The sequence below is a fragment of the Lethenteron reissneri genome, chromosome 41 (assembly GCF_015708825.2).
Source record: "Lethenteron reissneri isolate LAM-NWPU_2019-01 chromosome 41, ASM1570882v1, whole genome shotgun sequence".
NCBI classification, from domain to species: Eukaryota; Metazoa; Chordata; class Hyperoartia; order Petromyzontiformes; family Petromyzontidae; genus Lethenteron; species Lethenteron reissneri.
In genome coordinates this window covers 10,757,390-10,772,450 of record NC_083819.1, presented here as the reverse complement: position 1 = coordinate 10,772,450, position 15,061 = coordinate 10,757,390, and the positions used below count along the sequence as shown (strand labels likewise).

The following is a 15,061-nucleotide window of genomic DNA, read 5'->3' as shown; positions in this document are numbered from 1 at the left end:
CTCAAGAGTTAATTTTTTTCCAGGAGGGCCTTGGTTGTCGCGTTATAATAATTTACATTTCCAAAGTGGCGCCTTTTATCCGTAGATCCCACCAATGCGCCACCACCGTGCATGGCAAGCCAGGAAATTAACAGAACCTGCACTGGGTACACACGCGCAGAACTAGGCGGGGGGTAAAAGCCAGTTTAGAGAGGTGAGTTTTCAAGACGTAGACTTAGCTGTAGCTGACGACTACGTTTGTCTTATTAGCAAAGGTGGCAGAGCGTTCCCAAGCTTGGGACCTGAACTGACAAAAGCCCGGTCAGCCCAGAAAGTTAGTACTTAGAAGACGGTGATCGGTAGATCTTATGTGGGATTAAACCAGTGGATCACGAGACAAACTCACACAAGCGATGTCGTCAACATTACTTGACATACTGCCATCTACGGGCCACCTCGTATCCGTGTCGGTGAGGTTCTGAATGCTCTGTTAATTAGCACCACACCCAAAGATGCGGATGTCAGACACGTACGTAATCCCAAGCTCAGCACCATTAATGAATTAACATTTTTACAAAAATAGATTAATTTAAAAAGTTATCTTTTCGTGTCTTATAATTACATGAAAAGTTAATAGTTCCATTACATGAGAAAAAAACAAAACGTCAGTTTCACACCCAAACTTACATGTCATTGTAAGCATAGCACTGTGGACAAAATCGTGATATAAGGGATTAGCCCCTGTGTTGAATCTTCAATTGAAGCAGTGGTGGAGTGATTATAATCATCGCAATACTCTATGAATCAGGCTCAAGTTCAAAATCAGAATCTTTATTATTACTGGAGGAATCCCCATGAGCTATGAAGCTCTTTTTCCACAGATGTCCAGTATTGGGAGGGTCAGCAAGTTCGGTTCCTGGCCACGGCTCACATCAGTGGCGATCGGCACCTCAACCGGTTGTAGGCCCCCCTCCATCATCCCGCACTGACCCAGCGTGGTGAGGTGCGGTCCAGCAACCCCCCATGACCTAGACGGCACTGGGAGGCCTGAACTCCCAACAGTGGATTGACAAATCACTATCAGTGGAATATTCCAGTTATCCCGGTTGCAATGTCGCATTCGTCGAGTGACGTAAACCTTCGTCTGAAATGCTCGGCTTGGTTTTGTACAGCCATGAACTTGAGCTGTAGAAAAAATAATGAAGTTACTTCAGGGTTGACGAGGTGCTGTAAATTGTGAACGTGCTTAGTCTGTTGTTGCCTTCACTGCGCCACTGCCTGGTGAGATTGAGACGAGCACAGTGCTCAAGGGTTTTTATTTTGTATTATTATTGTTGTTGTTACGCTTATTTACACTGAGTCAAGACTGTTTTTTCCAAGTTGTTTTTTCCCGGTTGGTCGCGACGTTGCTGCCGCTGTGTGTGATCCCAATTGCCATCTCAGTCAGTCGACCCATGGCATCTGGGGCCTGTCCTGTGATTTCCTGCCAGCGGGCGTTCGACACTTCACGTGGCCTTAAAGTGCACCCGGCTTGGCAGAGGCGACGTTGTGATGTCACCGCCACTTAGTGGCGAGTGGCGGTTGTTGTTGATCCCAAATGAAGTAATTTGCAGGCAGTTTTTCACGATTGGGCATCTGTTGGCCAATACCGGGTTACGTACGTCGTGTTGTTCTTCTCGCTACGGGAGGAAACCAGATAACTCGGAGGACAGGGGAAGAGAACGACCAACCTCACGGAGAATGTTGCCCCCCCCCCCCCCCGAGTGGGTTCAAATGGAACCCGGGACCTTGTCGCTGCGAGGCACCGAGTGTTGCCGCTGCGCCGCCACCGTGCCGCCCACGGGTTTGAAGATGAAGTGGAGGTGCAGCAGGGCAAGGGCAGAGCCGCGGCTTTCCCAGGCAGGTGTGGCAAACGAACGTTTCTCATGCAGAGCTAACGGCTGGGGTGGGGAGGGGGGCTGGCGGAGTGGAGTGGACGAAGCGGGGGATAAAGGCAGAAACCCGAGATAGATTGATGAGCGCGAGTGTGAGTTGGGGTCAGGCACGGGGACCCGGCCACATGTGTGAACGCTTCAAAACTCGAGCACATCTCCGCATCTGCTGGAGCGCGTTCACACACACACATACACGTGTGTGAACGCGCGCCAGCACGTGAGCGCACCTAACCGCACGCGCGTGCGCGTGCGCTCACAAAGATCTGTGATGTGTTTTTTTAGGCAAGTGTGGTGTGCGTGAGGTGATGGTTGTGGAAAGTACAACACCTGATGCCTCTGTCTCTCTCCCCAGTGCGGTTAATTACACTATGTAACACAATTTTTGTTCCTGGGTAGTAAGTGTTATTTCGTAATTGCTTATGCCTAAAAAGTATAGAAAATGGATATTATTCCCCACAGACTTTACTTTTGTGACCAGGGCAGTGACATTTTGAAATTTGCCTATTGTAAATGAGAAAACTGGCGAATTTGTGTCTTTTCGTTCACCTAAAGTTAGAAAAAAACAACATGAATCAAAATTAACATGTAATTATACTAAAGTAATACAAAAAATACTACGAAAGATTTAGAAGTTAGCAGTTTTTGGAGATATATGATTATACTGTAAATCACTTTCACGAATCAGCCCCCAAATTTAGTCTCCCTTTATGTTCTCGTTATACTGTCCTTGGTAGCGGCTTTCAAAGTCCAGTATATCCTGGTGGAAGCGCTCGCCTTGCTCCTCCGAGTACGCTCCCATGTTCTTGAATTTATCAAGATGAGCATCAAGGATATGGACTTTGAGGGACATCCTGCAGCCCATTGTGTTGTAATTCTTCACCAGTCTCAACCAGCTCCTCATAGTTTTCGACGTCGTGATTGCCCAGGAAGCCACGAACCTACTGCGACAAAGCTGTTCCAAGCCGCTTTCTCCTTACTAGTGAGCTTCTTGGGGAATTCATTGCACTCCAGGATCTTCTTTATCTGGGGTCCGACGAAGACACCGGCTTTCACCTTTGCCTAAGAAAGCTTAGGGAAGAAGTCTTGAATGTCCTTGAAGGCTACCGACTCCTTATCTACAGCTCTGACAAATTTTTTCATAAGGCCCAATTTGATGTGCAGAGGTGGCATCAGCACCTTCCGGGGGTCCACCAGTGGCTCCCACTTGACGTTGTTCCTCCCCACAGAGAACTCGGTCCGCTGTGGCCAGTCCCGCCTGTGGTAGTGCGCCTTGGTGTCCCTGCTGTCCCAAAGGCAAAGACAGCAGGGAAACTCGGTAAAACCGCCTTGGAGACCCATCAGGAATGCCACAATTTTTAAGTCTTGGATGACCTCCCAGCCATACTCATCATACTTCAAGGCGTCCAGCAAGGTCTTGATGCTGTTGTAATCTTCTTTGAGATGCATCGAGTGAGCCAGGGGAAGAGACGGGTACTTGTTACCATTATGGAGCAGCACGGCTTTGAGGCTCCTGGATGGGCTGTCAATGAAGAGGCGCCACTCATTCTGGTTACAGGCTATTCCGATTGCCTCGAACAGACTGGTTACATTGTGGCAGAAGAATAGCCTATCTTGACGGGTGAAGAAGCTGTAAAAAGGTCAGTGACGCTTCCTCTGATCTGCGACTTGCACACTTTTATCCAACAAGTTCCACTGCTTGAACCGAGATGTCAAACGCTCGACATTGGACTTGGTGAGACCAAGATCTCTGATCAAGTCGTTGAGGTCTTTTTGGTTGGGGTAATATGGGTTTTTCTCCTCAGCTCCATCTCTGAAATTGTCATCTGGATCTACAACGTCTTCCTCGCTCTCTGACTTGCTGCTCTCTTCTAAATACGGCTGCTCTCTCTCCGGAGGAGTGGGTACAGGGAGCTCGTGGCAGTGTGGCACCGGGGCGATGGATAAAGCAGGTGCATTCTTGTCAGTCCGACGTTTGGAAGGATCCACCATGCAGAAGTAGCAGTCGCAGGAGTGGTTAGTGGGTTCCCGCCAATTTTTTTGGATAGCGAACTTCAAGGCTCTCTTTTCCCCTCTGTACCATCTACAAAAATACATTTATTTCACTCATGACTAATGTGTAAGCGATACTTGCACCATTTTTCATGTATGATATATTTTTTCAATAACATTGAAAATTGTAAAACATTTCAAATTAAAAACTTTAACAATTAAAAAATTGCAACAAATTTTATAACATTAAATTCTGAGCAACAATTGTCCATCTTACTTTCCAGAGTTTGTTTTGCATTGCTCGCAGGTGAAATGAGGTGCCCAGGGTTTGTCTTGATCTCCGACAGGCATGCCAAAATATGCCTTGTAGGCCTCACACATCTTAGCAGATGCTTCCACAGAGTACTTTTTCGCTCTTGTCTTGATAAATTGGCCACAGACATAGCAAAATGTGTCTGCCAGATGCTTGCAGCCTCTTGATGCCATCTCAGAAAAATGTGGATATGTATCCACTTAGGCAGCTGGAACTAAACTGAACTGGTGGGTTTAAGGCCCCTGTATTTATACTCCTGTAAAGACAGTACGGAGCAATAGAGGGACAGTATGGTTCCCCGGGACCATGGTTACTAATGGGCGTGCTAATGATGATTGATGGGACAAGCGTTGACAGGGTCACGTGAGGGGAAGCACGGGATCCAACGGCGGAAAAGTGTAATAAGGGCGGAGATTGACAGGACCAGGTGCGGTGAGCGAGAGTTCTGGAATAGGGGCGTGGCCGGGTCATGCGAAGGATAAGAGCCGGAGCGAACTGGACCTGGGGGCTGTTGTTGTGGGGAATCACCGTCGTCGTAGTTGCCTTGGAATGGGTCGTCTCCATCGTCTTCGAGATGTCTTGAGACTAGAAGCTATGTTGTCTCAGAATAGAGTCGTCTAATTACCCAAGTGTAAAGAGTCACTCGCGGTTACTCATTGAGATGTCAGTGGACTTTATTCATAATAAATATACATAATGAACAAGATGGTGTCTCTGAGAGCTACATTACACTACTATTTATATTACTGGAAAGTTCTAGAATGTTCTAGAAGTTACTCCAAGTTTACTCAACACTGAATCTATCTGGAATTCATATTCTTGGTTCGTTCGGTAAAGTCACGTAGATAGAAAATATATATTTTTTAATTTAAAATAAAATCTAAAAACTACGACGTTTCGATCGCAACACAAGCGGTCTTCATTAGGCGGAGACAAAAGAGGGGGCAAGCCTCCAAATGCAACTGCTTTTAATAAGGGCTTTCAGGGTGAGCAAAGCTGTATGGCGTGAACAGTATGGGCGGGGCAGCCAGCGCCAATGTCGGAGCAAAGCACCACAAGTACAGCGAGTGCGTTAGACAATGGGGGGAGGGAGGGGCAGAGACAGGGGGAGAGGGGGGGTGGAGATAGAGGTGGAGCTGAAGGCGAGGGTGCAGTCCAAGTGTGTTAGACAATGGAGGAAAGTAGACGGTAGAGATAGGGGGAGAGAGGGGGGGTAGAGATAGGGAGAGAGAGGGGGAGTAGAGATAGGGGGAGAGAGGGGGGGTAGAGATAGGGAGAGAGAGGGGGAGTAGAGATAGGGGGAGAGAGGGGGGTAGAGATGGGATGGGGGCCATTGCACCTCGCTACACCCATCCACACTGCTGACGATAGAGGTTGACAGGAAAACACAAATCGAGTCATGACGCAAAGTGGTTGATGACATCTTTCCAATGATTGCTGAGTTTAAAACCGTCGTCTCGGTTGAAATTGTGTCTGTAACTGTGTATATGGATGGCGTCGTGAACGAATCTTTGTTGATAGCCAGTCGGCTTGCAAAGTACCATCGTCTTAGAGAAATCAATTTCACGTGAGCCAGCCGCATTAAAGTAATGATCAGCCACGTCGGGAAGTGTTGGTCCTGCCGTGCTTCAGATCTACCTTATGTTCTATCTACGTGACTTTACCGAAAGAACCAAGAATATGAATTCCTTGCAGTCACGAAAGTTTTAAGTCAAAATATATCTGGAATGTTCTGTAAAATAGGTAAATTTCTAAATATCACTGTCCTGGTCACAAAAGCAAAGTTTGTGGGGAACAATCGCCATTTTCTGTACTTTTGAGGCATAAGCAATTAGGAAATAACCCAGGAACAACAACAAAATTGTGACACAGTGTTACCACTCCGAGTCAGAAACTTAGGCCCACTTGACACAAGCTACGCTCAGCACATGGCAGCTTTAGACGCCAATCGCTACTAAACACTTGAGCCAAGGGGTAGCGGCGGTGCAGTGGTTCGCGCACCGCGCTATGAACCTCACAACGCGAGTTCGATTTCTGGCCACGGACGGCTCACACCAGTGGCACAGTTATGCTCCCCCCCCCCGACCCAGGTTACTAAGGCGACCATCCCGACCCTGACACCTGCTGTATATTTGGAGTTTGTATGTCTGTCTCCCCTGTGGTCGTGTGGATTTTTCTCTGGGTGCTCCGGTTTTTCCGATCAACATTCAGAATCAACGTGTGGTTAGAGTATTTGTCTGCTATAAATGTCCACATGATGATATGCCACTTGGTTGAGCTATCGTTTGTGCTTGCCAGGTCTTATTCTTTGGTTCTTTCGGTAAAGTCACGTATAAAGATAAAATAATAAATTAAATAATAGCATACGACGTTTCGATTGCAACACAAGCAATCATCATCAGGTATAAATGAAATAGCAACAAAAAATCTAACCAGAAAACTATAGACAGACATATAAGCAGACAGATATCACCAAGATACATAGAGAGAGTAACACAGGTACAGAGAGGGAGATCGACTCTGTGGGGTGGCCTTAAATAGACAGAGGGGGGTGGAGGCAGAGAGAGGGAGGGGTTAGAGAAATTTTTTTACATGTCAGTGAGTACGAAGAGACGCGTAGTAAAGTACGCAGGTTTGAATATTAGGAGAGAGGGAGAAAGAACACACTAAATTAAATAACCTAGCAAAATATCGAAATGTTATGTAATACAACACAGAGAGTCGGTCAACACACAATTAACGCATAGCCTGGTCGATTACGTATTTCAAAGATTGCTAAGTTAGAATTTAAGTGTGAAAATTCCAAAGAAAGACAAAACATAAAAACAAGAGGAACGGAGACACACAGACAGAGCAGAACATAAGAACGACAAAAAACGAGTGTAGACAGAAAAAAGTACACAAAATATACAGGCAGAGAGAGAGAACAAAAAAACCCAGAGAGAGAGAAAAAGGTAAACTTGGAACTTCCCCGTCGAAGTGGTTCAATCTTAACTTTGGAGCTTTCGTGACTGCAGGAATTATTCTTTGGTTCTTTCGGTAAAGTCACGTATAAAGATAAAATAATAAATTAAATAATAGCATACGACGTTTCGATTGCAACACAAGCAATCATCATCATCAGGTATAAATGAAATAGCAACAAAAAATCTAACCAGAAAACTATAAACAGACATATAAGCAGACAGATATCACCAAGATACATAGAGAGAGTAACACAGGTACAGAGAGGGAGATCGTCTCTGTGGGGTGGCCTTAAATAGCTCAGTGGGCATTACCTGGTAAAAAAAAATAGTTTAGTTTATAGATTACAACACACACACAGATCACATACTCATGCGTATATTCAACACGGTGTTAGTAAGGCATTTGGCTTCACCCTTTCTGGCATTTGTCGGGGAGGGTAAAGCCTTTAAAAAAGAAATTCATTTTGATACCAACAAAAAAGGGTCCCATGTTTAGTATGGCATTTGTTTTATGTTGTGTATTAGTGTGTGTGTGTATGTTGTGTTAGTAAGCCATGTGTTTCTCGTTGTGTATTCGTGTGTTGTGTTAGTAAGGCATGCGTTTTATGTTGCATATTCGTGCGTTTTGTCGCTGCAAACGCAGTGCTGACGTTCACCGCGCACGTTCAAAACTGAGTTCCCCTGCACGGTTTCCAGGCAGCAGCCTGCACACCCCCTGTCAGGCTTTTGACCCCCCTGTTCGTCGGTTGGGACCCTCCACTGTGAACTGCTTTTCGTTGTGTGTCAAGTTTGTCGTCCTTTCCCCGCACCTCCTGGCTAGCACGGTCGGCTACGTACAGCGTGAAAGAAATTCAACATACGCACATAGATTCGTATATAGGTCCCTGCTACTAAGGCAACCGTGTGTAGTTATCCTGGCGGCGAATGCGAAACTCGCTGCCAGAGTCTGCCCACCCTCACCCCCGTGAGAGTCTCCGTAATGAATTAAAAGCACAACCTCGCCGTCTGGTGCATCGGGACGAATTAATGGCGCTGCCTTATTGTTATTTTTTACATTGGTGTAAATAAAACAAAAATATCCGCGAGCCATTAAAGTGCACAAGTGCGCATTAGTCATTCACTTAAGCAATGTTCTCTCTCGGAAGCAGCTTTCACCGACGCGTAATGCGTAAGGAGTCAGTCGGCACAGTGCGGCTTTACTGCTCTCTTTGTGAACACGCCACGCAAGCCTCTCCCGCTTCACCTCCCCGTCCTGTGCTCTCCCGTCCTCTTCCCAATAGCTCCGGAGGCACACCGACTGTGAAGGCATTGACCCACTTATGAGACATAAGTCTACGTTTTAATTACTACGGTCGTAGTTTTTAATTCAAAGTGAAGCGAGAGGTATCTCCCTGGCACCTATGGCCATTTTTCGGGGGGTTGGGTTATCTGCCTTGAGAGCTCTTGAGTCGATGTGAGGGTAAAGGCGCAGCCATGCAACGTACTGGCTCAGGCCGCTGCTGGCGGAAGAGGCCTCCACTGGTGGTAGCTGCAGAGAGCCTCTCACGAGTACATTTCGGCCTACTCCTTCAGGCTGCTCAGAAATCTTGGAAAAGGTGGCAGTACCCACGCTTTACCCCACTGCACGCAAACCTACCGATCGATCAACTGCGGTGTCCCCATTTATGCTGCTGGGTGGACCGAGGTGGGGGAAGGGGGATTTATTAAACATGCCACAAGGTTTCAGCTGCCACGCCGGGAGATTGAACCAAACTGGGGACCTCTGGATCGCAAGTCCAGGGTCAAACCTTTACACCATGGCAGCGGCATCCCTTTAATTGTCTTTGATTAAAGGACGAGTCATCTACCTGCCCAAATGAACATATTTGGGTTTGCTCATCTCCCACTTGAGAGCCCAGAGACAATTCCATGGAAAGTCCCGTGTAGCCAGTTACCCAGCTAGTTTGCAAAGGGAGATCCATGGTGCATCATCACAGAACAAGAACAACAAGATCGTCAGGGCAATCCGTATGGAGGAACAGGCAACAACGGAACGCGTCAAGAGGTGCGGGCAAAAATAGTGTGTAAAAAAACAAAAATGTACATTATTAGCAAATGAAACAAAGGGCATAATGCACCAAGGACAAAGTCATGAATGGTCGGAGAGGAGATGCGGGCTATGCGAAGAGAACTCGATCGGACCTCCGATTAACACGGTTGGCTACGTACGGTGTGAAAGAAGTTCAACATACATACGTACATGAATACGATCGAGCAAATTAAGCAACAACCGCCAGGGGAACATGGGAAAGTAACAGCAGGCAGGTTGGGTACCCGGGGCAGCAGCCGAACCATGTGTTGTGAGCTCGGAGGGATTTGAAATGTTTAGAGGTAGGGGAGAGGCGAGGGCATTCCATTAACGTGGGGCAGCAAAGCGGTCGAAAAATAATTGAAAAATTCCACATTACCCTGGCAGTGGCTACTCCATTCATAGAACGACCACCAAAGTGCTACTCATTTCACAAACCCCGAGCAGGGGGGGGGGGGGGGTTGAGCCTGGCCGTGCCAATGCCTCCTCCTCCTCTTCGTCCTCCGGGCGACACGACTGATGACGTTGATTGATTGAGATGACGAAGGGGAAGACGGTAGTACATTGAGCTCTACAGGGAACACGCTGTGTTCCCCGTTTTTAGATTAGTCCCAAAAAGGAAACGTGACCATTGCGAAATGGGGTGCGAGGTTTCAGATTGCTCTGAAATGTGCGAAGTCATCGGAAATGACACCGCCTTGCCGTGCCACCTGCGTGCTGCTCGTGCCAATGGTGGCATCACGCGGCACCGGGTTGGCGTCACTTTTGTTCGCAATGCAAACGATCTGAAAAAATCCCACGAGGAGGTCTGAAATTGTCCTGCTGCAGACTGCACATACGTAGGCAGCGGCACTGAAGGCTGTGTCCATCATGGTCGTCTTGAGATTGTATCGCGGTACCCAGAATGGCACCCTGAAACCGTCCTTTGTGTTTGTATGCACGAGGGGTGCAAGGATTCGCTTCCCCTCGCAATACGATGAATTGTCGCGTTTCAGGATAAAAAAAAATCTAGTATTTTTTGTAAAAATGTGTGTCTGTTACCCTCCGACTAAACCAAAATAATTATTTGACCCCAACGGGATAGTATGCTAAGTTGCAATCTTTTGGAACCATCCATCCAGACACATTTGGTCATAATTAGTAACAACGATTGGGTTGGTGTGACAATAAAACCGTCGACTCAGACTGGCTGAGTTGGCATGTGGGATACTCGTCCTCCCCAGCGAATTGGGAAGTTTCATTCAAATGTTTTGTCATTCCAGGTTTATCAACGCACGGCGACGGATAGTCCAGCCCATGATCGATCAGTCCAACAGGGCAGGTGAGGGCTTTCTCTTTTCATATCCTCAGCAGAGTATGTTGCGTTTGCCACGAAAATAATATCTCAATGGTGCTCTTCACATAAAATTAAAAAAACAAAGCACATCTCATGTTGTATCTGCAACATCATCACCATCATATCTCCGTTAACTTTAATTAGTCGTGGAGGCACCCCTGATGCCTCTGCTGTCAACTTTTACCACTTTTGCCTGTCATTCGCAGTCGATTATCAGTTGCTGTGCCGGCTGTTTCGTCCATGTTGTCGCATGGCATCCATCTGTTCTTGGGTCGTCCTTTTCTTTTCCGTTGTACGATGCCGTCTGATGGTGATGATGATGATGATGAAATTATAAACTCAACATGTTTTTATTTTACCAGGTAAAGCCCACTGAGCTCTACAGCTCTTTTACAGAAGCGACCTGTCGCCACAAATTATAGGTACAATGAAGTGGCTTGTCGCGTAGAAATTTCTAGCAGCCAAATACTCTAAAACGCATTTTTCTAAATGTGGAGGGAAAAACTGGAGACAACTCAACGTAATCGTGGGGGAAATGTGCACACTCCAAATATACGGGCATCGAGGCCAGGATCGAACCCACGAATCCTCCTGCATACCAGGCGAGGTAGTTAACGCCTCGCCACCACGGCGCCCCTGTGATGTTGGTGAGTCCGACCACTCCGTGTGACGTGTCCAAACCGCCATAGCTCCCTCAGTTTCACCGTTGCAAACAGTGGTTGCCGTTCTCCCGCCTTTCCTGTGAGCCCAGCGTTGTGTCTACAGTCGAGGTCTCGACCACAACTGCCGTTGAGGAATTGAATGATGTCACTTCTATGTATTTCACTTTACTGCCTCCGGGGCTTGGCGCAGGATTGCTCCACGGCCATCCCTCCAAACAAATTGGTGCCAAACTAGGCCCTCTTGAATGGGGCGCAATGATTACATTTTTGGAAGTGATCAGCTAAAAAGAAAAGGTTTCATCGTGGTGACGCTTTCGAGATGCATTATCAACAATCAAATAAAAGCAATCTTGCAGTTTATCGTTCACACACCAACATAGCAAACGAATATTGTAATCATTTCAAATGTATCGTATAAAACTACATTGTTTTTCAATTACTTCACAATGTCACAATCACACAAAAAATACTTTTGTATAATTCCAAGACAATGTTAAATTATTACAAAAAGGCCTACAATATATTTTTGTATATATATAAGATATATGCTTTAGTATATCGCTGAATGATGTTGATAGATAAAAGATGTACACGCATGTCATAGCTCATTAGTGTGCATTATCCCTTCAAGTGGGCACAAGAGAAAACCGCAAAAAATATCCCGCGAATATTCACGTAAAAAATCCCGCAATTCGTGATTAATCATCGCATAAGAAATTGTAAACAACTTTGAGGACTGGAATTGAATGCGGCCAGATCTCATTGCAGATCTAAACAGGAAGAGGAGCTTGCCGCGAGAGGGATAGACGCGCGGAATGGAGGAGGCTAGGTTACCAAAAGTGGCATCCAGAAGATAGCCACCATGGGGAAGAGAAATGCTCGGGCCAGATGGGGTTTCTGCTGCTGCTGGTGGTGGCAATGAGACAAGTGGTAGTGTAGCGGTTCGCGTGCCGGACAATGCTACGGACCCATAAATCCAGGTTCGTTTCCCGTTCGATATTATCTAAACCGGTCCTGGCCCGCCCCTTTGTCGACTCAGCCTCAAATGAGCACCTGGTGCGGTGTGTAAACATCACCACGAGGGAGACAACGGCGGCCAGGCGTGGTGCCGGCCACCCACTACCATCACGTGCCAGCCTTTCATAGGTGCTACTCGCTAACAGCACTTGCGCCAACAGCCTGTTCAGGCTAAGCGGGGGATCTTTGTCTCGTTGGTGGCAATGAGACTGTAAGTTGCAGTCCTCGGAGGCAGGGTGTCAACTGTGCAACAGCTGTGCGTTGTAGCGGACGGAAGTGATGGCAAAGTGTTGAGGCATCGCCGACGCTGACCGCTATGCCCGCTTGACCCTGACACTTGTGATAATGAGCGTCCAATTATAGATGTTTCCAGGTATCCCAGGGTAGCTCTTGAGCCTGCAACATCTCAAGAAAGTGCGGTCACAAGCACTTCACGTGAAGCGGCGTGCGTAGAACTGCGCTCAATTGCCACCCGCTGAGATTATTCCGTGGTTCACCCCTTCCTTTCTCCACCCGCGCCGACGCACCCTGATCGTTTCCAGACTCCGCACACACACGCACACACGCACACACGTAACCGCATGCACAACAATGCCGTTTCCCAGTGTAAACGTGCGTGGCTCAATGATTGTACGTAATTAGACTCGTTAAGAGGGCGCATTTGTAATGCGCGCTGCAAGAGCTGTCGCATTTTCATAACGTGAATGTGCGCAGCAGCCGTGTTATAGTTTTAAACTTTCCCCGGATTAATTTTTTCTTTACTCCACAACACTAGAGAGGTGAGGAACAAGAGGGGGGTCATTCAGTCCCTCCAGCTCGTTAGAGCGGGAAACCACAGGCAAGCCGGTAGGCAGCCAAATGTCGGTGCCAACAATTTCTCAAAGCTCTGTGTTCTTGCCAGTAGGGGTGGTGGTGGATACACGCCATGTGTAATCCCAATTGTGTACTTTATGGTTCTTTTTTTGGGGGAAATTTTAACTGTGACGCTGGCACACAGTGGCCTGCACCTTGCGAGCGACCTCACGGGATTTTATTTTTACACGTCCACCTTTGAAGCGGATGGCGCGCAGACACGTAGACACGGTTAATTAACCCGCAGTATTAATCAGGGCAGCCGCTGGACGCGAACCTCCTCAAAAAACAGGATGACGCGCTCCTGCGAGGCAGTTTTAGTCGTCGTATGATTTAACATCATTGTCCATTTTGTATGAGAATCAATAACAAACCAAATATGCAAAATAATAATAATTGAGAGCGAAAAAAATATCGAGTTGTAAACCCCGTGGGATATAAAAATACAGTATTCTATCGAAATGCTGTCTACACAAACAAATTGAAAATTATTTAATCAAAGACACGCGTACAGAGCAAACACAGCGTATGGGCAATTTGAATCGAAGATGTGAGCTTGGGTTCGAGTGATTTTATTTGTTTTGGATTTCCTTCATTTACCCCGCTAACATTTCCCAATCCGTCGATCCAATTTACCGGAGGGGAGGAAGGAAGAAGAGAAACGAAAGACACGGGCATCGCGTTGACCCAAGGAAATGTGTTATTTTGTCAAAAATGTGCAAGGGAGTGTGGGAGGAGCATCCCAGGCACGAGAGCGGAGTGTGGGAAAAGGTCAGTGGCATTTTCGGACTGGGTGGGCGGAAGCGTCCGGGGAAATGCTCCCTCGCCCTCGGTCCCCTGGAAACGGCAACCAAATAACAGCGGCGATAGCAGCAGCGGCAGGGGCAGCAGCCGCAAGAAACAGCAGCAACAGCAGCAGCACCTCACGCCATGTTTAACCTCTCTTGCACCCAGCCGCGTTCGCTGCAAAAAATGAGCGCAAGGGCTTTCTATTTTTTTGGTGTTCATTTTAATTTCCGCCCGTCCGTTCTCTGTCGTGATGTTTCATCGCCGCGTGTGCCCTCCTTCCCGCCGCCTCCGCCCCGCTCGATCGATTTGTATTCTCTCAATAATGATCACGTTGTGCCACGCATGTGCGGGACAGCCCTTGTCGTCAGTTCGCTCCGGCTGCGTGAGGCGCTCACCACACCCACGAGGGTTATGCTGACCATACTTCACCACGCCGGTCAGGTTCGGGTTGGTTGACGGCATGGAGTGTAGATACGGAAGCATAGAAGTACAGTACAACAATGGATTGTTTTTTTGCAAACTATGTCCCTCTGCTGCCCAAGACACAGCCTGGTCACCCAGCCAAACAGGTGCCAGACCCAATTCTTCTTGGTGTCCATGATGAGATTGAGTGCAATCCAGGTGATGTGTACGTACTGGACATCTGTGAAAAGAGCTGCATAGATGATCGGATTCCCCCTGTCTACATAAAGATTCTGATTCTGCGATAAAGCATTTACCACGATAAACTTTTATTCAAACGGGAAAACCTCGATTGAGGCTTGAAACTCGTTCTTTGGAGGGTTACGCTCAGGATGTTTGGTAAATGTGTTAGTTGCTGTATGCGAGGAGACAACATGGCAGCACCCAGATAAAACCCACGTGAGCGTGTCAACCGATCTTAAAAAAAAATTACTCCGCTAAATCTAAATACTGCTCCTCGTTCTCATTGCTTTCTCATTGCTTTCATGGCTTTATTTTGGTGATTTCGAAAAGTGTATTGGTTTAGCCATGTTTGTTTGTTGTAGTACAGAGTTAGACTGATGGCCTTAATCTAAGTTGTCTTATGGTTGTTGTTGTTTGACTTGCATCCCACTGGGATTTTTGCACACAGCGTTGGTGTACGGTGTTTTTTTCTGCAATATTTTGCTGTCTTTTCTTGGATTTTCTGTTTGCA

The 15,061-nt window shown here is 47.1% G+C and overlaps 1 protein-coding gene across 2 annotated transcripts in view; it reads left to right on the top strand.

Moving 5' to 3' along the window:
* LOC133352793 (homeobox protein Meis1-like) overlaps positions 1-15,061 on the top strand; it is a 236,557-nt gene that overhangs the window by 202,522 nt on the left and 18,974 nt on the right. For both annotated transcript variants that reach the window (XM_061568689.1, XM_061568690.1), the window contains exon 10: positions 10,512-10,570. In XM_061568689.1, coding sequence (XP_061424673.1) covers positions 10,512-10,570 — 59 coding nt within the window. The remainder of the gene's footprint in view (positions 1-10,511; positions 10,571-15,061) is intronic.